This window comes from Lissotriton vulgaris, chromosome 1_1 (genome assembly GCF_964263255.1).
Source record: "Lissotriton vulgaris chromosome 1_1, aLisVul1.2, whole genome shotgun sequence".
Classification (NCBI taxonomy): domain Eukaryota; kingdom Metazoa; phylum Chordata; class Amphibia; order Caudata; family Salamandridae; genus Lissotriton; species Lissotriton vulgaris.
This window is the reverse complement of record NC_141685.1, coordinates 1,827,179,753-1,827,206,306: the sequence shown is the minus strand read 5'-3', so window position 1 is coordinate 1,827,206,306 and position 26,554 is coordinate 1,827,179,753. Positions and strand designations below refer to the sequence as shown.

The 26,554-nt window shown below is 45.9% G+C and overlaps 1 protein-coding gene across 1 annotated transcript in view; it reads left to right on the top strand.

The window, feature by feature from the left end:
- Window positions 1-26,554, top strand: part of APPL2 (adaptor protein, phosphotyrosine interacting with PH domain and leucine zipper 2) — a 597,113-nt gene that overhangs the window by 424,641 nt on the left and 145,918 nt on the right. The window contains exons 12-14 of the mRNA XM_086919274.1: window positions 17,419-17,461; window positions 21,770-21,826; window positions 21,917-22,005. Of these exons, the coding sequence (XP_086775400.1) occupies window positions 17,419-17,461; window positions 21,770-21,826; window positions 21,917-22,005 (189 nt within the window). The remainder of the gene's footprint in view (window positions 1-17,418; window positions 17,462-21,769; window positions 21,827-21,916; window positions 22,006-26,554) is intronic.

Below are 26,554 nucleotides of genomic sequence, written 5' to 3'. Positions count from 1 at the left end.
CTCCGAAGAAGGGTGTCGCCGCTGGAACTGTCTCACTGCACCGCATCGACCAAGAGCACCTCGCATCCCCGAGAAGTGCGCCGCTGTCGGAGCTGCTGCCGTCGCATCTTGGATGTTGCAGCTGTAGTTGTCGCATCGAGCAGGAGCTTCACGCACCGTGGGAGCAGAGTGTCGCCGCTGGAGCGGCTGTCATCGCATCGTAAGGGTGTCGCCGCTGCAGTCCACTCATCGAACCGAGAACTTCTTGCATCTCCGAGAAGCGTGCCACATCTGGAAGATCTTCACGTCTTTATTTCTTTGTATTTGAACTTTGCCGCATTTCCCATCGCTGCGACATTGCTTGTCGTGGAAGCTCAACGCAACCTAAGGTACATTGACGCAGAGTGTCGCATCTAAGAACTGAACTGAACTAAGCTTAAATCTACCATCTTAAAGTAATCGTATTGTGTATTTTTGTCGTTTATGGTCTTGTGGTAAATCTATATAAAGTCTACTTATTTTTTATATAAAACCTGTGTGGTGTCCATTTGTAGTGTTGCACTGGTTTACTGTATGTGGTCACAACTGCTTAACTTACAACGCCTCTGAGATAAGGCCTTGCTGCTCGTGCCAAGCTACCAAGGGGGTGAGCATGGGTTATTTTATGCGTGTAATCCCCTTATCCTGATTAGAGGAGAGGGTCCCGATTTGTCACACGTACCTACCTGTGCCAACTAGAGACCCCCAAATCTAACAATGTGGTTTAACAGATAGATTTTATTTTTATAACTCTCCCTCCCCTCCACCCCCCTTACCAACAGAGGTTCAGTGTGAGGCACAGTGCCAAGAGCTACATCTGCTGTGTCAGTCTTACATCTCGAATATTTTGTTGTAGCTTGTCCTTTTGCATTTCTTTAGTGTGTATAATTTAGGTGGTACGAAGTATTATGTGGTTTAATTGGGAAATGTTTAGGGATCAGCAGCAACACAATTTCAATATACAGAAATCATCAAGTGAAAATTCATAAAGGAAACCATAAAATCCATAAATTATAAGATAACAAGAAGAAATGCTACTTGTGCTCGAAGTGGTTGAATCAAATATGCCAAAACAGGTAGACAATCAGTAAAATATTTGCAAATATTTTGAGAGCTGACTTTGGGACTGTACACTTATTCAGATTTCTGAAAGCACATTATCAGAATGCCTTTCAGAGGAACACAAGGCAGGCAGGGGCCACTGGGCCTCCCTGTGGTGGTTGGGGTATTTTTTACTCCTTCTGTCCTGGGGCTTAGCCCAATATGAGCTCTGTGCAACTGGGCTACGTACTACCCCATAAGCACTTGACTCTCAGTCTTGGACCGGTTCAAGCAGTACAAAGCTTTTGAGTGTGACGTAAAGTGTCAGTAATGGTGTGAACACACGACTCAATGCACCCTACAGCAAACCCAAATAATTTGGCCTAGCCCAATATGGAGTTTTATGGAAAAGCAAGTATTTATTACATACAACAGTTTAAATCGGTCATAGTGAAATAATCTACACAACAGTTGTGGAGGGGATGTTGCTTAACAGCTAGAGGGGTTGACCTTGAAGCTGGGGAACTAGCTTTGAGTCTCTGCAGGGACACTCAACATCCTGTCATTCGGGGCAAATCAATTAATCTCCCGGTGCATAACAAAATAATTGTTTCCGTCTTTAATGTAACTGGTGCTCAAGTAACGCATTCTGATACCTTCGGACTGCATTCGCACTATATAAAACTCCTAAAAAATCAAATAAAAAAACAATATGTCTTTAAGTGACAGCCCACAATGCACAGGCAAATGTCCCTTGATGACCTGCAGTAGTCTCACACCGTAGTAGACACTGATGGACCTTTGACCTCATAAAGGATCCCTGCTGTTCCTTGCTCCCTTTAGGCTCTCCTCCTCACAAGGGATACTGGTCTTGGCAGTGTCTCTCTGCCTAACTGGGTGACCAGCAGACCTCTATTTCTTGTCCTGGTTCCAGTAGCTCAAGTCGTGGTGATCTTGTCATCGCTCGGAACAATAAGGGGGCTTTCAGTGCCTGGCTCTTTAAAAATTTGTGTTGGTGGCGTCAGGCTCTTTGAAGGGCCTACTCCTTGGTTCTGTTTTTTGTCCTGGGCCTGTCTGCCCCTGCAGGGGTGGCACCACAGTTGATTGATGCACCAAAAGGTTACACCTGGATGTCAGCCTCCAGTGACATATGTGTCTCAAATGTTCAAAGGATTAAGCCCCCCACCGTTTATGATTCTGAACATGAACACAGCAGCCGCTGGTCTCCAGAGGTATCGTAAGAAATGGCTGGAGGTGCAAATGCAATGGTAGAAAGCACCGGAGAGATGACAAACTAAATACTGAGTAAAGGAAAGCATTATGGATGGCGTGGTTGGGGGAATGAATGAAAAATCAGCACATAGGCAAGTGAAAAAGGGAGGGTGCAGGGAGAAGCAGCAGGCAACAGAAAGCAACACAAGGCATGTGCTGTTTGTTGCAAGGTATATTGTGGCTTACCAAGAAGATGGAAGGGCTTGGAGCCCCTCCATTTGCTAACCATTGATTGACTTTCATTGTTACTCTCATTTGCCTGATCCTTTTTCGTGTCTCAGTTTGTCAATCTTGTGTTAGTCCCTCCCATGAAGCATTGCCTCTTTACATTCTATTTGATTTGATGATCGACTGGCATCGCTGCTTACACTGCTTGCTTTTCAATCACTAATTTTTTCTTTTGTGTGAAACACTTCATTACAGTGCCAGTTTCCAAGCCGTCTCACTTGTGTATGCTTCTCCCCCTATAATGAAGTGTTTCACACAAAAGAAAAAAGTAGTGATTGAAAAGCAAGTAAAAACAAGCACTGGCGTTGCCAATAGGTCTCGTAGTAGGAAAGTTGGAGCTATAACAATTGCAAATAACAATGCCTTTTATTTTTGTTTTCATTGTAAAAACATAAAGGGCTTTGTCATTTACAAAACCAATAGCTCCAACTTTCCTACTGCGAGACCTATTGGCAACGCCAGTGCTTACTCAAGCTTCTGTTGTGAGCATGCAGGACACACTGGAACAATGGCTCCTGTACAAAAGGCCTCCGACCCTCAGCCTTGACTCTGGGGTAGCCACACATGGTTGCTACCCGCTCTTCCTCCTCTCGAGTGTTAATTAATTTGCAGGCCCTGTTGATTGTGCCTAACAGCTGGTAGCCCAAATAGCCCAAAGATGCATACCGAGCAGTGTGCATACAAGACCGAAAGGAACTGGTAGTCCGTTGCTTGGATAGCAGCACCTTCCATTGGTGTGCAGGCCCTTGGCTCGGGCATGTAAGTCCTTTTCTTATCACATGAATACATACAAGCGCAACAGAGCATGCTACCAGAATATATCACTGCCAGGACATTATGTGGAATAGTTATCGTATTCCAAATATTTTTTACTAAAATCTGGGCCCACTGAAGTAAATAATATCAAATCTACACTTCGTGTAGTAAACAATATTTAGGATACAATATTTATGTCAGACGATATGCCTGTAAACGATATTCTGACTAAAACCGTCAGAAGGATCGATACAGGTGGACAGCGGCCCTATTTGTAGACATTGGATGTTGTTTGGTTGCCTGAGCCAGGGGGTTTGGGGTGGTGTCCCCTATGGTGTGAGACATGCAGCAGTCTCACCTGGGGTCCACGTCCATGGTGGTGCGCATCTGTGAGCACACACTGCTAGAGCACACACTTTCAGTCTGGCTGAAGCCAGATTGAAAGTATACCACATGGTGCTATTTAAACCCCTTCCTGCTAAAGTCACTTATCTATGAGAAGGACCCAGAAAGGGGTGTCTTTGAAGCTAATGGTTGTCTGAAGTGGGTAATACCATTTACTTTTTGATTACTGTATTAAGGTCTCACAGAGAAACCAGCATCTCGCTGTCTAATTGGTAGAGAGGTGCACTTTTGTACTTGAAACTAAGCAGCAAAGTCACCATATCAATAAGAACTCATCCCATTATCATAATATCATATGTTCTCCGTAATGCACTTTTCTCTATAACGCTTCACACAATGCCTTGTTTACACAAAGTATTTGTTAGTCCAGACTAATTTAGTACTTATTCCATTGACCCGGGAGCGGTAAATAGTGAGCAGAATGTCCCGGATTCTGAACCTTGACCCGCAGGTCACACACAGATGTCAGGAGTAAAGTGGCTAACTGACTAAGCGTCATCACAATCTATAGTTCGTCTTCCTGTGCTAACATAGAACTGACGTAATTAATGTAGAGTCCTCGCTAGATGACCGGACTTGAATAGATCAGAGGTATGGCGTAGTTGTGACGCTCCATCCCATAGCGCGCCTCTTTGTGACGTCACAGTGCATAGCTTATGATAATCATTGCCTTGTTTATGTTTTGTGATTCATGCCCTGATGCTATAGTCTCTGTACCCTAGAGTTCTGGGTGCCCTTGAGAGCGAGGTACACTGAATTCAGTGCATCGGGCTGCGTACCTGTTTGTGTAATAGAGATTTGTGTGCACAATATTTCACGTCACGTGTGTCTGTGTACGAGGTCACAGACTACACTATATTGTTTGTCTGGGGCTGAAAGGATTCTGTGCATTCGAGAGACTTGTGTGCACACGACTCAGTGTCCGTGTGTGACTGTAGAAATTTCGTCATATGCGTGTGTGGGAGCTGTGCAAAGAGGGGTCGGTCAGCCTCTGTGTGAGCTATGAAGATCAGTTGACTGTATATAACATATGTGTGCCTGTGTAATACATGTGTGCGTGCAGGCCCTTGTCTTTCTGTGCCATACACAGGGTCACGTCACGTGTGCTCCCGTTTGTGTGTGATATTTATGTACATGGCAACCGATGTTTGTGTGCGAGAAATGTGTGTATGTAGGACTTTATGGGCCTGTGTGTGGTGTGAGGGCGGTGCGTGCACGAGCTATGTACACACAGATCTAAATGCTTATGGAAGTAATATACACAACTCCAAGGGACTGTGCGAGGCAGCTGCGCCGCCCGCTTGTGTGCACGGCTACCAGGCTCCGTGTGAAAGCTGTGTGCTCGGGACACCGTGGGACTGAGTATGGCAGTGTGTGGAGTAACAGCCACAAAAACAAGCAGGGGTTGTCTGCCTTGCTAATGATGTTTCGTCTATGTCGGCTTAATTCATCGGAGATTTATGCACACTTTTAAATTTGCATTCATTACTCTCAATAAAACCTTGCAGGGAGGGGGGCTGCGCACCAACTGAAGTGCTCTGGTTGCACGGCCTGCGGCCGTGTGAAGTGATAAGCCTTTGAAGTACACAGGCATGCTGTGACGGAGGTGTGAGAGGTCTGGCAGGGAACAGATGGCCTTGCCATGAAGCAGGGGGCGGGGCAGCGCTGGGAAAGCCTGTGGGAGGGTGATTGATGCCTTTGATGTGGGGAGGGAGGAGAACCTTTTGCGAGCCTTGTGCAGGAGAAATGCTGCCGATGCGCGTGCTTGTTTGCTCACGTGATTCACGTGAACTTCATGAAAACCGCGGCTGAAAGCCCTTGGTTTGACGATGATTTTGGCCACTTGAATTCTCGTTCCCTCAATGCGCTTGCGCGCATTGTAGGTCACGAGACCTAAACATTTAAATATACCCCAGATAATGGAAGCAAGCTTCCATGATGAGGGGGTCTATAGGTTTGGTTTTTTGAATAACAAAATCCCGCTTTGGGTTTTTGTTTTTGAAGAAACAAAAACTTTCAAAAGTTTGACAGGCAGGCATCATGTTTGACGAAGCAGTGTGTCAAACGTTTAACTCATTGATAGGAATTGCCTAAACGGCGTTTCCTGTCAATAATTAGAGATGTCTGCTGGGCAGGCAGGCAACTCTAAAAACAGGTACTCCATAGTCTAAGTCAGGCCCCTCAGTCTTTAATTTTTCAGAGGTCAATGAAAATAATAGCAAGGTTGAAAAATCTGACATTTTGATGTAGCATGCAGGGAGGCACCCATATTTCCCTTTAACAATCTCCCCTGTGGCCTTCCATTTTGGAGCTGTGTGAGTCAGAACTCCTGCCCTTATAGCCCTCAGCATTGTTTTTTTCCCTTTGTTACTCAAGTTCAGGTGCCATCACATTTTCTAAACTACCTCTCCCACTTGTTAAAGATGATTCCAAGTGGGTCCTTTCAGCTGTGCTATAAACACTGGAGTTAAGGATTGTGTGACCAATAAGCACTGTACCATAAAGGATGCAATAGTGCATATATTTGGTTGTTATTTGTGTCCAGTCTGCCCTTTGTTTAAAAAAGATCGTACATTACCTTAGTCTTACAGCATTAGGCAGAATGAATGCTCATGGAAATCAACACTTTCACTTTTACTGAACTGGTAGAACTTTAACGTATGTTGTATGTACATGTTCTTACATGTACTTATCTGAAACCTAATATAAATAGGCATCAGTGTCTATTCAGCTTCAAATGCCTGCGATGATTCCTATTATTAGCATTTCAAGAGGCCTGCTTGCTGTAGAGTAATACGCAGATAACAAAGGATGAGCATGCCATATTCTATCCAACTTCATCACATAATGTAATTTTATAAGCTACCTCTAGAACCCTACCCCCTTCTTCTTTTTAATAAGTTTTAACAACAAAGTGTATTAAGTACAGCAGGTTCACAATATAATATAATAACAATGTACTGAAAACATTTGAATAATAATAAGATAGAGCAGGGAATATAGGGCAAAAATAAAAGCACTTCTCATGTAATGAATTCAGCATACTTTTAAACAGTAGAGGCATTACAAAATGATAGAGTTCACATAAACAGGAAAACAAGAAAGAAAAATATATTACTATTAGAATGGAAGCTCTAATAAGGAAAATAATGTTTTCAAAGAAGTTTAGATACTTCATTAGTTTGCGGTTGATGTATGAAAGTTTTTTAAACTTCGGAATCTAGAAACTACTTTCTCCATTAGTGAGTAATATTTCTGTAATGTTGGACACACCATCTGAATAATTTACCGTTAGGAGTCACTTTTCCTCATGTTTATGATGCGGTTTTAAGGAGATTCTAGTTAAGGGAGGTGGAGAAGGAGTATTCTGAGGGCCTGCATACTCCTCTGATCAGTTGGGGGGGGGGGGGGAATTGTCACAGGAAATGGTGGTGCTGTGAGGGCAGAACTTCCTAGTCATAAACCAGTCCATTATAGCCACCGTTTCATAGGAAATTATAGCTACTTTCTGAACTGGCAGGGGAGAATGGCCTTCTTGGGTCCTAGCTTCCCTTCCAGGTCTTATTTCCTTATTTAAGCATGCCAAAAATCCTAGTGCATCGCAAATCTCCCATCATCTGCTGGCACCTAACGCTGATGTTGGGCAAGTTTCTGGAGGTTTTTTAGTTCCACTGGCTTTTCCCCCCTCTTGGGGGTTTCCTTAGAGGGTATGTTCCAGCTTTGTTTGTTCCACTCACTGGCTAGCAAGGTGGCTTTCGGAGGAGATTGTCCTATATTCAGATCCAGAATTCAGACCCAAACAACTCTCCTTGCACCCCACCATTGAAAGTAACTGATCGAAAACAGCCAGAGGCTCAGATGAAATATTTTTTGAATGATTTAAAATGTTCTAATGCCCAAGCACATGCTAAGGCTTCCCTTTCTATTATTGGGTACTTCTCTTCACAAGGAGACAAGGATCTTGAAGCATAAGCAATAACTTTCTCCCTGCCCTTCTCATCCACTTGAGCTAATACAGCTCCAAGACCTCTGTTGCTAGCATCAGTTGTAATTATGCTTTCCAGAGATGGATCGAAACTTCGCAGGGAAGTGGCTTTAGCAATAGCTAACTTAATATTCTTAAAATCTTCATCACAAGAACTAGACCACTCAAATGTAACATTTTTTTTTAACAGTTGTCGAATATTATATGTGACATTTGCAAAATTAGGAACATATTTAGAACAAAATTCAGCCATGCCTAAAAATGACTTCATGTCATCCTTACTCGTAGGAACAGGAGCATCAGAAATAGCTGAAACCAGAGTAGGTTTAGGTCTAACACCCTCCTTGTCAATAATATGACCTAGGTAAGTCACACTCCTTTGTGCAAATTTACACTTGGAATGTTCTACCGTAAGGCCTTTGCTTCCAAGAATGTTTAAAACTCTCTCCAATCTAGACAAATGCTCACTTTCATCATCCCCAAACACAAGTATATCCTCCTGAAAAAATCTAACACCTTTTTCTACCTTAAAAAGCTGATACATTAAACGCTGGAAGACAGCGGCCGCCGAGGCTAAACCGAAAGGCATCAGTTTATAACGGAAGCACCCAAAAGGAGTTATAAAAGATGTAAATTTCATTGATTCAGGACACAAGGAAATTTGATGATATGCCGATGATAGATCTATGGTCGAGAACCATTGTGCATTTCCCAGACTTGAGACCATTTCATTAATTTTAGGAAGTGGGAACTTGTCTACCACAATGTTGTTGTTTAAATACCTTAGATCTACACACAGCCTAATTTTTCCATTGCTCCGTCTCGCAACGACGATCGGAGAAACCCATTCGCTAGCTTCAATAGGTTCTATTATATCAGTAGAAACTAGCTTATCCAATTCTTTACTCACTTCCTCTCTCACAATGATGGGAACATTTCTACATTTATGCACTTTAGGGCAAGCATCATCCTTAATTATGAATTTGTGCTCAAATCCAACTAAATTCCCCAAAGTTTTACTGAACATTTTCGGAAATTTATGTAAAATTTCCTTAGTCACAGTAGTACTGTCATCCACCACCAAAACTTGTTCACGACTATTTGGGTCTAGAATGATGTGTAATTGTTTTTGGTCAAACCACCCTAAGACTGATGGACCCTTTTTTGCAATGTATAGCTTCCCTCTACATTCTCTACCCTTGAATCTGAATACAAACCAACGGAAACCAAGGATATTAATGGGTTCCCCCATATAGCCTTCAGGGTGAATGTCTGGAGCCAATAATTTGTCTCCTACTTGTTGGACAAAAGAAGGTTTCCACATTTCTTCGTTAATAATCGTATAGGGCGAACCAGAATCAGCGTAAATTTTGATATCCACCCCACCAATACTCATCAAACAAATGGGTTTGTTAACCACATCTTCATCACGGATTTTTAAAACCAATTTATCATGCAAATTCATCACCAGATTGTCTTCCGGATCATTCTCCAGAACTTCATCCTCATCAATATCATTCACAAAACCAACTTTGTTTTTCTTCTTCCTGTTACAAGCCTTTGTTAAATGGCCTTTTAATCCACAATTGGCGCATTTCACTTTGAGGCCAGGGCATCCTTTAAAGTCTGCTAAATGTTCAGAACTATTACATCTGTAACACTTAAGTTTAGAACCCTGAAATTGTTTTGCATAAAATGGTCTTAGTACTTAAACTGTTCTTTGAGTTATAGTTACATTTCTTTCTGTCAACAGCATTAACTTTGCTTACAACTTCATTATTAATAGAAGTATTATCAAGTTTGATCACATTAGCACATCTGCCAGACATTTCCGCTTTACGCACGATTGCTAGAATGTCATCTAAAGGAGAATCTCCATTAATCCACAATCTATCTTGAATAGAAGCATTATAAGAATGCATACCAATTTTGTCTCTAATAAGTTCTTCTTGTAACACACCAAATTTGCAGTCTAAAGACAATTTCTTAAGGTCAGAAAGGTAGTAGTCAATATTTTCTTCTTTAGCTTGTTTCCTTGAAAACAATTTGTACCTAGTTACACCTATACAAACTTTAGGCGTAAAATACGTATCTAAATGCAGTAACGCTAACATATACACATTTAAATCACCAGGAAAAGAAGGTTTAGTCATAGTCTCATACACTTTCAATCCAACAGGACCTAAAGAATGTAAAAGTAATCTTTTCTTTTGAGCATAGGACATTTTACCATCCTCATCTAATGCATCAATATAATTACAGAAATAAGGTTTCCACTCCAACCATTTAAGTTGAGGTTCACTGCCTGAAACCCAAAAAGCCTGAGGTGCACTTATATTATAATTGGGCTGAGACATAATGAATTAAAACTGAGAATAAAACTGGATGACTTATGCAAGAGTAACAAAGGTAACCTCAATACAGTAGAGTTAAAGTTGTATAAATACCTTAAAATAATAATGTTAAATCGATAAAATAATAATAATGAAAGTAATGCTAATTCACAACTGGTGTGCGTATCACCGATGAAGAAATCCAAAAGAGATGAGTAATAGCCGATGAAGATATCGCACAAGGTGTGCGAATCACCGTTGAAGGTCGTTGTTGAAAAAATGCTCGTTTCAAACAGCTTCACGCTTTACCAAAATGGCCGCCGACGCGTGTGACGTCACACGCAAGCATACCCACAATGCACTTGAGGACGTCGGAGCGCCGAATCCAGGAAACCAGGAAAATTCCAAAAAGTCCTTCGAAGATGGAACCGGGAGCTCTCGAAAGGTCTGTCAGCGATAGAACATTGCAGGCGATTATTTTTAAAATATGGTGTGAGCTGTGGTGCGAGCTGTAACGCGCTGATAAACGAATTGAAAACGGTAAAGAGCTTCGTTTTCTTAACTTGAATCCAATTGAGCTGGCAAAACTTAATCCGATGAATACAAAGTCATTGCGATGTAAACTTGATGCAATCACAAGTCTATATCCAAAAGAGTATTAATTTCAAAACGTTTGAAAGTCTATGTTAGAAAGTCAACGATAGAAATCAGCTTAAATCAGCTCAGGCACACATATATATTCATCTTAAAGTGATCAAAAATCGCCAATGAGGTAATCAATATATTTACCAAAGTCGGTGTTTAGAATAGTTGCCAAAGTCTTTTCCAGCCCACTTTAACTCGAATTGGAAGAGAGAAAAAAAAATGAAATCCAAAATAAGGTTCAAATAAGTTGCCCACGTAGGTTCTGCTCATCCCATCCTCGTCGCCAGTGAAATGATGAATAAATTCAGGATTGAAGTGAAGTAATCCTTTAATGCAACGAAGAGCTCAGTACATGTCATCCAGTAAGTTCAGCATCACAGGAACAACTGTCCCTTACAAAAGATGCACAGTACATGACATATGTAACATTCCATATTCTGTAAATGACATAACTAAAACAAGCACAATTAAAGGAATAGTACAATTAAGAATGCAAAGACAACAACAGTCCAGCCCGAACTGCCAAGCCATGTCTTTCCTGGACCGGAATCAAGCATCCTAGGACCGGTTTCTGGCTATCAGCCGTCTTCAGCCAGGATAGCTTGACTCCAGTGGTGTGGGGAGCATGGGACTCACGTCTGAGCATACCCATCCAACTCGGGGTGACAAATGCAAAAACAACAGTTGATGGACAGAATGCAGAACAATGTCATACATTCACCCCAGTACAGATCTCTGTACTGGGGTGAATGTTTGACATTGTTCTGCATTCTGTCCATCAATTGTTGTTTTTGCATTTGTCACCCCGAGTGGGATGGGTATGGTCAGACGTGAGTCCCATGCTCTCCACACCACTGGAGTCAAGCTATCCTGGCAGAAGACTGCTAGAAAGGCAGACACACATTCTCTCTCTCTCTCTCTCTCTCTCTCTCTCACTCTCACTCTCACTCTCTCAGACCCACCCACCAACCCACCCAACACTCACCACCACCACCACAACAACTCTCTAAGATGTATATGCCAAAGCATACTATATATCTCATACAAAGAAAGGGTTTGGCCTATAATCAGTAAGGCTGGGCTATAAATACAGCACATCGGAAAAATGCCAATACTGATTCTCATTCAATCACCCATTCATTTTATCATCACTCAACTCAATTACTATGATCAATTGAAAAAAATCAATGTTTTATTATTAAGTACGAAGCATGTTTCATATTGGCAGGAGTGATCGCCAAATAGCTACCCAACTGAGCTCACATGCAATATTCTTTTCAGAGCTTTTCAACAAGTCTTAATAGTGAGCAAACAGTGGTAACACATGTATTAAGCGCTTATTTGGCCTGAAAAGAAGCTATTGATGCGTTTCAAACCCTGGCACATTTCTTTGAGGGTTCTTCTCAGGACACAGAACAATGAAAGAGCTCCCTCTCCTATTTCAATCAATGAACCTCACTCAATCAATCAATCATAGCATTTATATAGCGCGCTACTCACCCGGAGGGTCTCAAGGCGCTTGGGGAGAAGGGGTCTGCTACTGCTCGAACAGCTAGGTCTTGAGCTGCTTCCTGAAGGCGAGGTGGTCTTGGGTCAGGCGGAGGTGGGTCGGGAGGGAGTTCCACGTCTTGGCGGCCAGGTAGGAGAAGGACCTTCCTCCTGGGGTTGCTCTTCGGATGCGGGGGACAGCGGCGAGGGCGTGGTTGGTCGATCGAAGCTGGCACGAGGGAGTGTAGAAGTTGAGGCGGTTGTTGAGGTATCTTGGTCCTTGGTTGTGTAGGGCTTTGTGTGCGTGGGTGAGGAGTCGGAACGTGATTCTCTTGTTGACCGGGAGCCAGTGCAGGTCTCTCAGGTGTCCGGAGATGTGGCTGTGTCGGGGGATGTCCAGGATGAGTCTTGCTGAGGCGTTCTGGATCCGCTGGAGTCTCTTCTGGAGTTTGGCAGTGGTTCCGGCGTAGAGGGAGTTGCCGTAGTCCAGTCGGCTGGTGACAAGGGCCTGGGTGACCGTCTTCCTAGTCTTGGTGGGGATCCACCGGAAGATCTTACGTAGCATGCGCAGGATGTTGAAGCATGACGAGGAGACGGCGTTGACTTGTCTGGTCATGGAGAGGGAGGAGTCCAGGATGAAGCCCAGGTTGCGTGCGCGGTCTGTTGGTTTGGGTGCGCTGCCCAGGGCACGGGGCCACCAGGAGTTGTCCCAGGCGGAGGGCAAAGATCCCAGGATGAGGACTTCCGTCTTGTCTGAGTTCAGTTTCAGGCGTCTGTTCATCATCCACTCGGCTACGTCTTTCATCCCTTCGTGTAGGTTGGCTCTGGCGGTGGCGGGGTCGTTGGTGAGGGAGAGGAACAGCTGGGTGTCATCGGCGTAAGAGATGATGTTGAGGTTGTGTTGGCGTGCGATGGCCGCAAGGGGGCTCATGTAGACATTGAAGAGGGTGGGGCCGAGCGAGGAGCCCTGAGGAAAGGCCGCAGATGACTTTGGTGGCTTCTGATCTGAACGGGGGGAGGCGGACTCTCTGTGTCCTTCCGGCGAGGAAGGAGATGATCCATTCTAGTGCCTTCTCTTGGATTCCGACGTTGCTGAGGCGCTGCACTAGGGTGCGGTGGCAGACAGTGTCGAATGCCGCGGAGAGGTCCAGGAGGATGAGGGCCACTGTTACCCCATTGTCGAGCAGGGCTCGGATGTCGTCAGTGGCTGCAATGAGGGTGGTCTTGGTGCTGTGGTTGTCCCGGAAGCCAGACTGCGAGAGGTCGAGGGATCCGTTCGTCTCGAGGAAGGCGGCCAGCTGCTTGTTGACGGTCTTCTCGATGACTTTGGCCGGGAACGGGAGGAGCGAGATGGGGAGGTAGTTTTTGAGTTTGGTGGGGTCCGCTGATGGTTTCTTCAGTAGAGCGCTGAGTTCGGCGTGCTTCCAGCTCTCCGGGAAGGTAGCGGTGTCGACGGAGGTGTTGATGATGTCCCGCAGGTGGGGCGCGATGACAGCGTCGGCCTTGTTGAAGATGTGGTGAGGCAGGGGTCGGTTGGCGATCCGGAGTGGATGGAGTTCATCGTGCGTAGGGTTTCTTCGGTGTTGATCGGGGTACAGGCGCGGAGGGTGGTTGTGGGGGGTGCAGGTGCGGTCGTGGGGTGCGTTGGCTGTGTGCTGAATCTGTTGTGTATGTCAGCGATCTTGTTGTGGAAGTAGGAGGCGAGGGAGTTGCAGAGGTCTTGTGATGGGGTGATGTTGTTGTTTCCGGCACTGGGGTTGGAGAGCTCTTTGACAATGTTGAAGAGTTCCTTGCTGTTGTGGGCGTTGGTGTACAGTCGTTCCTTGAATGCGGTTTTCTTGGTGGCGTGGATCAGTTGGTGGTGTTTTCGAGTGGCGAGCTTGAGGGTGGTCATGTTGTCTGGTGTTGGGTCTCTGCGCCAGGCTCTCTAGAGGGGTCGGCAGTTCTTCTTGGAGCTCTTGAGTTCGTCGGTGAACCAGGGTGCTTTCTTGCTGCCGGGTCTGCTGGGCGGGGTCCTCAGTGGGGCGAGGTCATCTGCGTAGTTGCTGATCCACTTCGTGAGGTTGTTGGCGGCCTGGGTGGGGTTCGCTGAGCTGGCGGGGGGTCCTGGCTCAGGGATGCGGCGAGCTGGTTGGTAGTCATCTTGTTCCAGCTTCTGCGTGCAACCTGTTGCTGGTGGTGGTGGATCGTGTTCTTTCTGAAGCTGAAGTGGACGCAGCTGTGATCCGACAGTGGAGTCTGGTGGTGTGGCTGAAGGCGATGTCCTTGCTGGAGGAGAAGATGGGGTCGAGAGTGTGTCCGGCGTGGTCGGTGGGGGTGGTCACCAGCTACTTGAGGCCGAAGTTGGTGAGGTTGTCCAGCAGGGTGGTGGTGTTGCGGTCGTTGTTGTTCTCCAGGTGGAAGTTGAGGTCCCCGAGGAGGATGTAGTCAGCGGAGGGGAGGGAATGCGGGCTGATGAAGTCGGCGAAGTCTTCGCTGAATTGTGTGCGGGGTCCCGGGGGTCTGTAGATGAGGGTGCCTTGAGGGTGGTCTAGGGGTCGGTGTGGATCTGGAAGTGCAGGTGTTCGGCGGTTGTGAGGGTGGCGTCGGTGTTGGTCGTGATGCGGATGGTGTTCTTATGTACGATGGCGAAGCCTCCACCGGTCTGGTTGCCGCGGTCCCTCCGGGTGATCTTGTATCCGTCCGGGAAGGCGATGGCGATGGCGGGTGCTGAGGAGGCGTTCATCCAGGTTTCCGTGAGGAAGGCGATGTCTGGTGATGTTGTGTCGAGCAGGTTCCTGAGCTCCACGGCGTGTCTGTGGACGGAGCGGGTGTTGAGCAGGATGCACTTCAGGTGGTTGGTGCTGGTTCTCGGCTTGGTGGGTGTGGGTGCTGTGCAGGTCCGGATGCAGGAGAACTTGCAGGAGAGGCAGCTGAAGGTTCCGTGGGTGCGTCTTGGGGTGGCTTGGTAGCATCCAGGGATCCGACCGGTGTTGAGTTCGGTGGCGTTGTAGGTCCGGCGGGTGGGCTGGTGTCTGCGGGGGCCAGGGGTCCGGGCGCTGGGCGCGGGCCAGGCGCGCACGGGCGCAGACGGGCTTACCTTTGGCGCGCCTTCGGTGCGCTCAGTGCGCACCCGCTCCGCGTCAACGCTGCGCGTTTGCCACTCTGCCATATGTGGAGAGTGGGGGGGCGGAGCGAGGGAGGAGCAGCTGGGAGGCGGGAGCGGGGCGGCGAATGGGAAGGGCGACCGAGGGAAGGGGGCAGGGCCGCAGGGGGCAGCGGCGGGGAGCGGGGAGGTGGCGGGAGGCGCGGCAGGGGATGGGCGCGACAAGGGGAGAACAGGGGGGAGGGAAAGTACAATAATAACAAAAATAAAGCAACACGGGCAGAGGGACAAATACAGAAACTAAGCAAGGAGCAATTTTTACAGGGAAAATACAACAAAACGAAACGAAAATACAATCTCAGCGCAAGCGGGGCAAGAGCAGCAACAGCGGAGGACCAGGATCACAGCTGCGGGCAGCGCCGGCACTCGGCGGGAACCAGGAGCACAGCTGCTGGCAGTGGCGGCACTTGGCGGGAACGGGGGCAGCCTGGGCTCACTCACGAGGAGTGTGCGCGGTGCGTGGGGTGACCGGCCCAGAGGGACAGAGGTCACCCCACGCACATCACCTCACTTCAAAAAGGAACCTGTGGACTGCCACAATATACACCATTTTTGAGCACTGTGTTTTGCCCAAACTCAAAATGAAACCTCCAGCTGAATCAAGTATTTATTTTCCTTTCTTTTCGTTTGTGAGATGTTTTTGACATAGGCAGTCACCTTTCCTTACGCGAACAGTCGTTTGGACTCCAGGAGAAGCATCCTCTATAGGTATATATGGGATAAAATACCCATACTACAAGAAGTAATGATATATAGTCAAGCCGTCCTCACTGTTTTTTCTGCCAAGTATCTACCTCACATATACAGCCTAAACCAATTGCCTCCTAAGTGCTACTTAGTGTCAAGGAGAGACACTGTTTAACAACTAACTCGCATGCCTTGACCAAAAGGGATTTTTGTGAAGGATAAAGAATTAAAGTAAATAAAAATTCTACCTCTAGCTTTATAAAGCTGCAAAAATCCCCTGTATAAAAAATAGGTTTGGGAGTTTCAGTGAAGATCCTTTGTTTTTCTTGATATTCTGCCGTCTGCATGACTAGATTTCCTTGACAAAGCAGAAATTTGCGTCTGGCTCCTTTTGCTTTCTTAAAGAAAACCAAACACCTGAATTTCATTAAGAAATTGAACCCTTGCACTTTTATGCTCCAGAATAGATTTTTTTTAATTTGTGTCTGCTGGGACCAAGCAAACAGTTCCATATTCTCCTGTGACAACAGATCTACCAAAAAGACAAGTCCTTTTTTAGTATATTTCTCTTTCACGTCATGAGATTGGCCGCACTACTTTGTAGAGAAAATGCCAAACTGAGAACTAAGGGCTAGATGTACAAAGCCATTTTGCGAAAGCAAACCATGCAATTTGCAAACTGGCTTTTAGATTTGTGTCATTCCCATTTTGCGAGCCAGAAAAGACTCTAGGCAGTAGTGCATCAACAGTTTCCCAAATAGGATTTTTGTCTTTAAAGCAACACCAGTTCCTTTAAGGAACAAGGATTTTTTTTTTCTTAAATTAAAAAAAAAAGTGTTTGGAAATGCAAACACAGGAATAGTTGGCTGCTGTTCCATGCAAGCCACTATTGCTGGTGTTGTAAGCCATTAGAGAGGGTTCTAAATAGTTACCTGCCTAATTAATATTAGTCATTCGGTGACCCTGTGCGAATGTGGACTTTGCAATGGGACGTATTAGTACATAGGTGACATCACAAAATCATAGAGAGGTCACAAAATATCAGCGCAATTTTCCACCACTTCTTGTGATCTGTCTTTAATCACATCTGGCCCTTAGTACGCCTACAGTTAGTGCACATCACAAGTTAAAGTTCATACGTCCATCGGGTAGGTCAAAGATCACACAGCAGCCACACATGTTAAAGATCAAAAAGCAAACTCACAGGTCAAAACACACACACACATAATAGAAGTCACAAAGGTCACGGATTGTGTATCCAATACTCACAAAGGTCCTACAGCAGACTCTCTCTGAAGTCATTGAAATGTTCAAAATAATTTATTGTTATACTCTGTCACTTATATTTGCATGTCAATGTGTTAATTTTGTATTGAATGATAACATCACTATATATTTATTTTTCTAAATTAAAGGAACACAATTCTTCAAGCAGAAGGAAAAAAAGAATATGAAGAGGTAATTACTATTTGATTCATATCTAATTTTTGACCAGAAGTTTCATAGATAACTTATTAGTAGAGTGTTCTTCTGTTTGAGTAAATGGCGCCTCCAGAGTATACGTGATTAGGACTAGAACCAATCTAGCAGTGCAAGAGGTGAGGGAAAACACCCTGAGCCCTCGGGATAGACCCTACGGTCCAAAAAACAAGTGTATGTACAGGCCTATGCACACACTATTCCTATTTCTACTTACAATAAGTGTACAGTAAGTGCAAACATATATTTAAGAGACAGAGTACATGAGAATTCTTTAAAACAATCACAGTTGTTTGGTATTCTCTTGTTCCTTTATTCACAAGATTGTCCAGCCAAAACGTGTTTCGTCATGGGGAAGTACCCCTCGACTTCTTCAGGGCTGCTCGGCTAGAAATGGTGTTCCTAATGTTCTTTCGACTGGTCTTACTGCCGTCCTGGCAGGCTCGAATGATCGTTTCCACTGCTGTAAGCAGTTCTCTCTTCAAATTATAGGGTAAAAATCTTGTGTCAAATAAAAACCCCAAGCGGATGACGTCAAATTCTCTTCCGATCTTCGGTTTCAATATTATCTAATGTCCCCGATTAGTGCCGTGTATCTCAGCGAGTACACTGCTACTGTGGTTCCCGCTCCATGAATTTTTTGGTAACCCGGAGATTCACAGAGCGGGAACCACAGTAGCAGGGTACTTCCCCATGACGAAACACATGTTGACTGGGCAATCTTGTGAATAACGGAACAAGAGAACACCAAACGGCTGATTGCTTTAAAGATTTTCATGTACTCTGTCTCTTGAATGTATGTTTATACTTATTGTAAGTAGAAATAGGAATAGCGTGTGCATAGGCCTGTATACAAACTTATTAGTAGTCTTTGCTTTCCCTTGCATGAGAATGTAGCATAAGCTTCAGTGTTCTATGCCAGCTCAATTGGTAGCAGATACTCGGACAAAGGTGATGCTTGGTCATCAGATCTTTGGCAGAGTATCACTTTATTCCAGCTTTAGATGCCGGATTCTCAGGAGTTTGCCATATGAAGAAAAAACCCTGGATTTTTAGACTTCTGGCTGAAAACATTGTTTTGTCACCACTGCAAAGGGAGTCAGATGGTTCTCTAAATTCCGTCCTAGATTCTTGGCTGGCAGTGTCACTGAGCCCCCAGATTACAATTCCATTTGCTTCACCAAGAATCTTTCATGACCTCCATTGTTGTGTGCTATATTCTTAGCTTGCTCTATCTAATGGTCTCCAAAACTGGAAGTCAAACCCATGGCTAAGAGTGTTGATGGATACAAACCTTTGTTTCAAAGTGTTGCATGGTCCTAGGTTTGGTTGTCAATTCCTTAATTGAGGGTGGTACATGATCCCTGGAACTAGATCCTAGGGCTTTGAAAACTAGTGACACATGTCCTTTAACAATCAATGCATATCACTGGTTTAGACTTCCTGTATGAAACTAAATCGCTAGTATACCCTCGACATAAGCTCTACATTTTTATAAGGCGTTTTATAGCTGCCAGAGCAGCCCTTTGACATGGGAAAGCTAGGCTCTCACCTGTGGCACACTGAGGTCCAGTCCTGATGTCTCAACAAATGTCTGTGCTTTTGGTGAAAGGTAAAAGGGCTCGAAATTTGATTTTGCCCATGGACTATCGGAGCAAAGGCCAGCCCCTATAGCAGCCACAAAAAAGCTCAGTAGCCCACAAAACCACCAAAGCATCTGTAAGCGATTTATCCTACACAATTAAATGCCTTTATACTTATTTTGTTTCTATTTTCGAAATGTGGAGAGCCATCTTTACTGTGCTTTAGTGTATTTTTGTTTTTAGGTCGCAGCCTGTGAAAGACTGCGCAGTCGAGCTGGGGAGATTTAATGATGTAGGGAGAGTTTCACTAGCGAGGTTAAGCCCCGCCCCTCTTCTCCATTGGCTGGCCTCCTAAACGGTGGCCAGCCATTGGAGAAGAGGTCCTAGTGATGTTCTCCTTTCTCGCGAAGCCCCGTCCTTTTCAGACGGGGCTCCTTGACTTCATGCTGGCGTAAAAGGTTTCTTATCCTCTTTATGGGTCCAGATGACCCCATAAAGAAGATAAGGAACCTTTTATACCAGCATCATCCTTTCTAGTTATCTACCGTATGCTGTATATCATATGTTTTCTTTAGCTGTTGACCCATCTAGTCCTATGTAAAGTGCTCTTTCAACCTTTCGAGTCGGGGGCAATAATGAAACGTGTATGGAAGCCATGAGACGTTATGTCAGATGTCAGTCAAAGTAGCAGCAGGATGCGAATAGAAGCACTGTCACATAACAAAGGGGCAATTCAAGTCAGTAAATGCTAGATATGCCACATGTGCCCACGATAGGTACCGTCCAGTATCCTACGGGCCTCGGTCTCACTACGAACAGATACATTCCCAACCTGAGCCACGGGGTCAAATGCCAAAAGTGCCTAACCAGCTGTGAGCAAAGAACCGACAGCTGCAGGGTTGCACAATCGCTCACAACTATCATCTTGGGCCAGTTCTGCGTTGCTAACACTTACTTCCCTATCACCCATCCTGCCCCACTGTCGCGCCTGAATGAGCAGCAGCAACATAGCCTGACTAAAAGAAGCTACTGCTGAGCTACACTACCCCTCTCTACCATGGCTGGTCGAAGGTACATGTGGACTCCACAGTCAATAGAGCACACTGTGATTGGCTGCAGGCACCCAATGCTCCAATCTGAGGTCCTTTTACACATTGTCAACACAGCCCACTTCGAGAGGACGTACCAAATTTGTTCAGCCGTGGGATTGGTTGTTATGTGACGCTAAAGTCCTAAATTACAGACGAATTATATCAGTTAAAAGAACAGCGACCTACAACAGCTATGAGGCTGGATAGACAGACAGTCCATGTACCGCGCAGGATAGCAACATTCCGCAATTTGGGAGGCTGAGGAGAGGAACTGTGTCCTGTCCAGAGAAGCGCACAAAAGGAGATAGGTCCTTGACGGGGCTGAGGGAGGGCTGGACCCTATATAAATCTAACACACAGAAGATTGCCCCCTTCTCAATTTACTTGTAATTGCGGACCAAATAAACAATTTCATTAAATCTGGTCCGGTATATTTATTTATACCTTTTAGCCATGTTATTTCATACAAAAATTATTTCAAATGGCAGAAAGAGAATACACAATACAAACAATTACTGACAGTCTTACTGAATCACCAACTAACACAAAGCATATTACGAAAATATCCAAAAGAATAACATCAATATTACATCCAACAAACAATACAAATTGCAGTGCAGCAATTTGTATTGTTTGTTGGATGTAATATTGATGTTATTCTTTTGGATATTTTCGTAATATGCTTTGTGTTAGTTGGTGATTCAGTAAGACTGTCAGTAATTGTTTGTATTGTGTATTCTCTTTCTGCCATTTGAAATATATTTTGTATGAAATAACATGACTAAAAGGTATAAATAAATATACCGGACCAGATTTAAGGAAATTGTTTATTTGGTCCCCAATTACAAGTAAATTGAGAAGGGGGCAATCTTCTGTGTGTTAGATCTGTCCAGAGAAGCAGCACAGCACGCCTGAAATATGAAGAGCGTCTTGCCCCACCACTTCAAGTCCTACGAAGGATAACTTTAAGAAATGTTAATTACCTCGCACAGTGGAACCTACTAAGGAAGAAACGCTTGAAGAACAAACTATTTGCCCCAGCATGCATCATAATAGAAACGAGCACTAAGTCAAGCCCCCTTGGGCTGAAAACCAATAAAATGCATGCTAATTTAAAGAGCGTCATCCTGTGTGCAAGTGTCAAGCCTTTGAGAAAGTGGCGTCTCAGCCACGAACCTCATCAGGAAGTAATAACCGGAGGGTCGAGGCAAGCTGATACAGCACCCTTATTGGCAGGCAAACTGGGAGTGCATCCTGACAAGCTTCAGGGTGTTTGTTGAATCATATATATGTATATATACATACATACATATATAAACATATATATAATCTGCATATCTATATAAATACAAATATAAATGCATGCATACATATACATATATGCATATGCAATAGGTCTCACATTTGTGAGAGATTAAGCTATTGGCATTGTAAATGACAATGACATTTATTTATCTGTTTTCAAAACCAACACATACATAAACATGTTGTCATTTACAATGCCAATAGCTCTATCTTTTGCAAAGGCGAGACCGTTGCATTGTAAATGCTTATTTATTTTGAAACTTTTTTTGTATTGCTGTGGGTTGTAATCCATTTATTTTTCTCTGCAGTGGATATGCACAGTCAATAACATTTCAAGGCAGATCTACTTGACAGACAATCCTGAGGTAACTACTACTGCACGTTTCCTATAATGCTGATTGCTCTGCAAACAGATTCCGTCCCTTGAGTGACCTGTGTGGCTTTTGTTGCCATAGGCAGTTGCCATCAAGTTAAATCAGACGGCCCAGGAGGCGGTGACACCGGTCACAAGCTTTGAGAAGCGCCACGAGAATGTGACAACCAGGTAAGGCACGTTTTTTGTGGCAGGATTTTTGTACCAGGTTGATGTATATTCCCTGTTGGTTAGTCTATTATAAATTACTGTCATTGAAGCATCTATGATTCACAACTTGTGGTCACTTGCCGCTCTGTAGAATGTGATGGAGGGGCCATGGGAGTCTCCACATCTCACACATAGTTATTGGGTGCATAAGTGGTCCCTAAATGTTTGGAGCCACCCTGCGGCAGAGGTAGTGAGAGGGCCTGTGTTAACCCCTTAGATACGTTGGCTGGAAGGCGAGCAGATATGCATCATCGACTTTTAGGCCTTACTAGTATTGTTTGTTTGTTGGTAAATTCAAGTTACTGATTTAAAAATGTTGCAGACTGAAATAACGTGAACGAGGTAGACGTCCTCTCTCTGTCTTGTATTGTTTTGGTATTTGGTATTTATAGTGCTCTTCCCACACCCCGAAAGAAAACTCGCTTATGCATGTATATATATTTTTCAATATATGTTCTACATAAAGGTATCTTGTTGATCATTAGTGTTTGTCGAGTTCTGTAGCAACCATTGCTGTACTTCGGATAAAAATCTGATTTAATGGGGCATATCCATTTATTTTTTCTTTAGATTTCCTTGACCAAAATGTATTTTTAAAAATAAACATCCCTAACGAAAAATGTAAAAAAAAAAGCTTTGGCAAAGCAATAGGTCCTGCCTATGCAAGAGGTATTACCTTTGACGATATGTAGCCATATTGTACACCAGCATGGCTGCTGTTCAGTATGGCTAAAAGTTAGTGTGGCAAAGGAGTGCAGTATCATGAAGTGGTGTAGAGTCATGTAGAGTTGAGTGTTGTGCAGGGAGTAGAGTGACATAGAGGGGAGTAGTGTTGAGTGGCTTAGAGTGGAGTAGAAGGTCAGAGAGAAGTAGAGAGGTGTATAATGGATTGGCATAGACTGTTGTAAGGATGAGTGGCATAGAGGGAGTTTGCATAGAGTGTTGTTAAGTAGCCTGACCTAGATTGGAGTAGATTGTCATAGAGTGGTGTGAATAGTGTAGGAGAGTAGAACAGCATAGAGGGATGTAGAGTGGAGTAGTGTAGAATTGGTCTGGAGTGGCATAAACAGGAGTGGCATAGAGTGGAGTAGTGAGTCATAGATTAGAGTGGAGTAAAGTGGCATAGAGAGAGTAGCCTAGAGCGTCGTAGAGCGGTGTAATGTTGTAGAGTGGAGTAGAGTTTAATGGAATAGAGTGTCACAGAGTTGAATATCATAAAGTAAAGTATCATAGAGTGCATTGGTTTTCAGTAAAGTGGTGTAGAGTGCATTGGCATACAGTGCCATCAGGGTAGAGCAGAGTGGTGCAATGCATATTGCAGTGGTGGAGAGTAGATTGTATGAGTAGAGTTAAGTAGAGTGGAGTGGTTCAAGGTAGAGTGCAGGGGGGTAAAGTAGAGTGCAGTGGTGCAGAATAGAATAGTGGTGTGGAGTGATGCAGAGTGTAGTGGCATAGAGTTGGATGGTGGAGAGTAGAGTACTGCAGAGAGCAGTGTTCTGCGCCACTGCACTCTGCTCCACTCTGCAGTATTCTTACAGTACTGTAGAGTGACGTAGAGTGCAATGACATAGAGCGCAATGGTGTAGAATGGTATACCATGCAGTGGGTTTAGGAAGCAGGGGTGCAGAGAAGAATACAGATTAGAGTGAAATTGAGATCAGTGGCAGAGAGTGTAATCTTATAGAGTAATGTTGTAGAGAGCAGTGGAGTAGTATGTCGTAGAGTGGTGCAGAGAGCAATGGCGTACAGTACAGTGGTGCAGAGTAGAATAGATGGTGTGGAGTGCAGTGCACAGGTGTAGAGTTTCGTAGTGTGCAGTGGCGTATTGTGCAGTGGCATAGAGAAGAGTGGCACTGAGTTCACTGGCACAGAGTGCCGTTTTCAGAGTACAGTGCCATAGAGTGCAGTGGCGTAGAGCTGCATAGAGCAGGGTTGCAAAGAGTAGAGCATTGTAGCATGCAGTGGCATAGAATGTTCTAGAGTATAGTGGGGTAGAGTGCAGTGGTGCAAAATAGTTGGTTAAGAGTGCAGTGTTCTAGAGTGCATTAGAGTAGAGTGGCGTAGAGTAGATTGTTTCCGAGTGGTGTGCAGTAGAGTGGTATGATGCAAAGCAGAGTGCAGTTGCGCAGAGTAAAGTGGTACAGAAAGCAATGGCATAGAGTATAGTGGTAGATAGTAGAATAAAGTGGAATAGGGTGCATTGATATATAATGCAATGGACCTGCCCCGCTCCAGCACCCGCCAAGCCGAACACCAGCAGCAACCACCTCAAGTGCATCCTGCTCAACACCCGCTCCGTCCACAGGCACACCATCGAACTCTGGAACCTCCTCGACACCACAGCTCCTGACGTTGCCTTCCTCACGGAAACGTGGAGGGACGACTCCTCAGCACCCGACATCGCCATTGCCATCCCAGAGGGATACAAGATCACCCGAAGAGACCGTGTCAAACAGACGGGAGGAGGCATCGCCATCATCCGCAGGAACACCATCCACATCACGACCAACACCGACGACACCCTGACAACCGCCGAACACCTTCACTTCCAGATCCGGACCGACCCGAAGACCACCCTCAGAGGCACCCTGATCTACCGACCCCCGGGACCACGCACACAATTCAGCAAGGACATCGCCGACTTCGTCAGCCCGCATGCCCTCCCCTCCGCTGACTACATCCTCCTGGGGGACCTCAACTTCCACCTGGAGAACAACAACGACCGCAACACCATCACCCTGCTCGACAACCTCGCCAACCTCGGACTCAAGCAGCTTGTGTCCACCCCCACCCACCTCGCCGGACACACACTCGACGCCGTCTTCTCATCCAGCAAAGACATCGCCTTCAGCCACGCCACTGGACTCCACTGGACGGATCACAGCTGCGTCCACTTCACCTTCAGAAAAACGACGATCCACCACCACCAGCAACAGGTTGCTCGAAGAAGCTGGAGCAAGATCACAGCCGACCAACTCGCCGCTTCCCTGAGCCAGCACCCTCCCGCCAGCTCAGCGAACCCCAGCCAGGCCGCCGACAACCTCACGAAGTGGATCAGCAACTGCGCGGATGAACTCGCCCCACTGAGGACCCCGCCCAGCAGACCCGGCAGCAAGAAGGCCCCTTGGTTCATCGACGAACTCAAGAGCTCCAAGAAGAATTGTCGAGCCCTCGAGAAAGCCTGGAGAAGGGAACCAACACCGGACAACATGACCGCCCTCAAGCTTGCCACCCGGAAGCACCACCAACTGATCCGCGCCACCAAGAAAACTGCATTCAAGGACCGGCTGGACAACAACGCACACAACTGCAAGGAACTCTTCAACATCGTGAAAGAGCTCTCCAACCCCAACCCCATCTCAAGACCTCTGCAATTCCCTCGCCTCCTACTTCCACAACAAGATCGCGGACATACACAACAGCTTCAGCACTCAACCGACGCACGTCAAGACCGAACCACCGCCCACCACCACCCTCCGCGCCTGGACTCGGATCAGCACGAAGACACCGTCCACATGATGAACTCCATCCACTCCGGATCTCGGACCGACCCCTGCCCTCACCACGTCTTCAACAAGGCCGACGCTGTCATCGCACCCCACCTGCGGGACATCATCAACACCTCCTTTGACACCGCCACCTTCCCCGAGAGCTGGAAGCACGCCGAACTCAGCGCCCTACTAAAGAAACCTACAGCGGACCCCACCGAACTCAAGAATTACCGCCCCATCTCGCTCCTCCCGTTCCCAGCCAAAGTCATCGAGAAGACCGTCAACAAACAGCTGGCCGCCTTCCTCGAGACGAATGGATCCCTCGACCCCTCACAGTCTGGCTTCCGAGCCAACCACAGCACCGAGACCGCCCTCATCGCTGCCACCGATGACATCCGAGCCCTGATGGACAACGGAGAAACAGCGGCCCTCATCCTCCTAGACCTCTCCGCGGCATTCGACACTGTCTGCCACCGCACCCTAGTGCAGCGCCTCAGCAACGTCGGAATCCAGGAGAAGGCACTGGAATGGATCATCTCCTTCCTCGACGGAAGAACACAGAGAGTCCGTCTACCACCGTACAAGTCAGAGGCCACCAAAGTCATCTGCGGCGTCCCTCAAGGATCCTCGCTAAGCCCCACCCTCTTCAACGTCTACATGAGCCCCCTCGCGGCCATCGCACGCCAACACAACCTTAACATCATCTCCTACGCCGACGACACCCAGCTGATCCTCTCCCTGACCAACGACCCCGCAGCCGCCAGAGCCAACCTCCACGAAGGGATGAAAGACGTAGCCGACTGGATGACGACCAGCCGCCTGAAACTGAACTCAGACAAGACGGAAGTCCTCATCCTGGGCTCCCCGCCCTCCGCCTGGGACGACTCCTGGTGGCCCACGCCCTGGGCACCGCACCCAAACCGACAGACCACGCACGCAACCTGGGCTTCATCCTGGACTCCTCCCTCACCATGACCAGACAAGTCAACGCCGTATCCTCGTCGTGCTTCAACATCCTG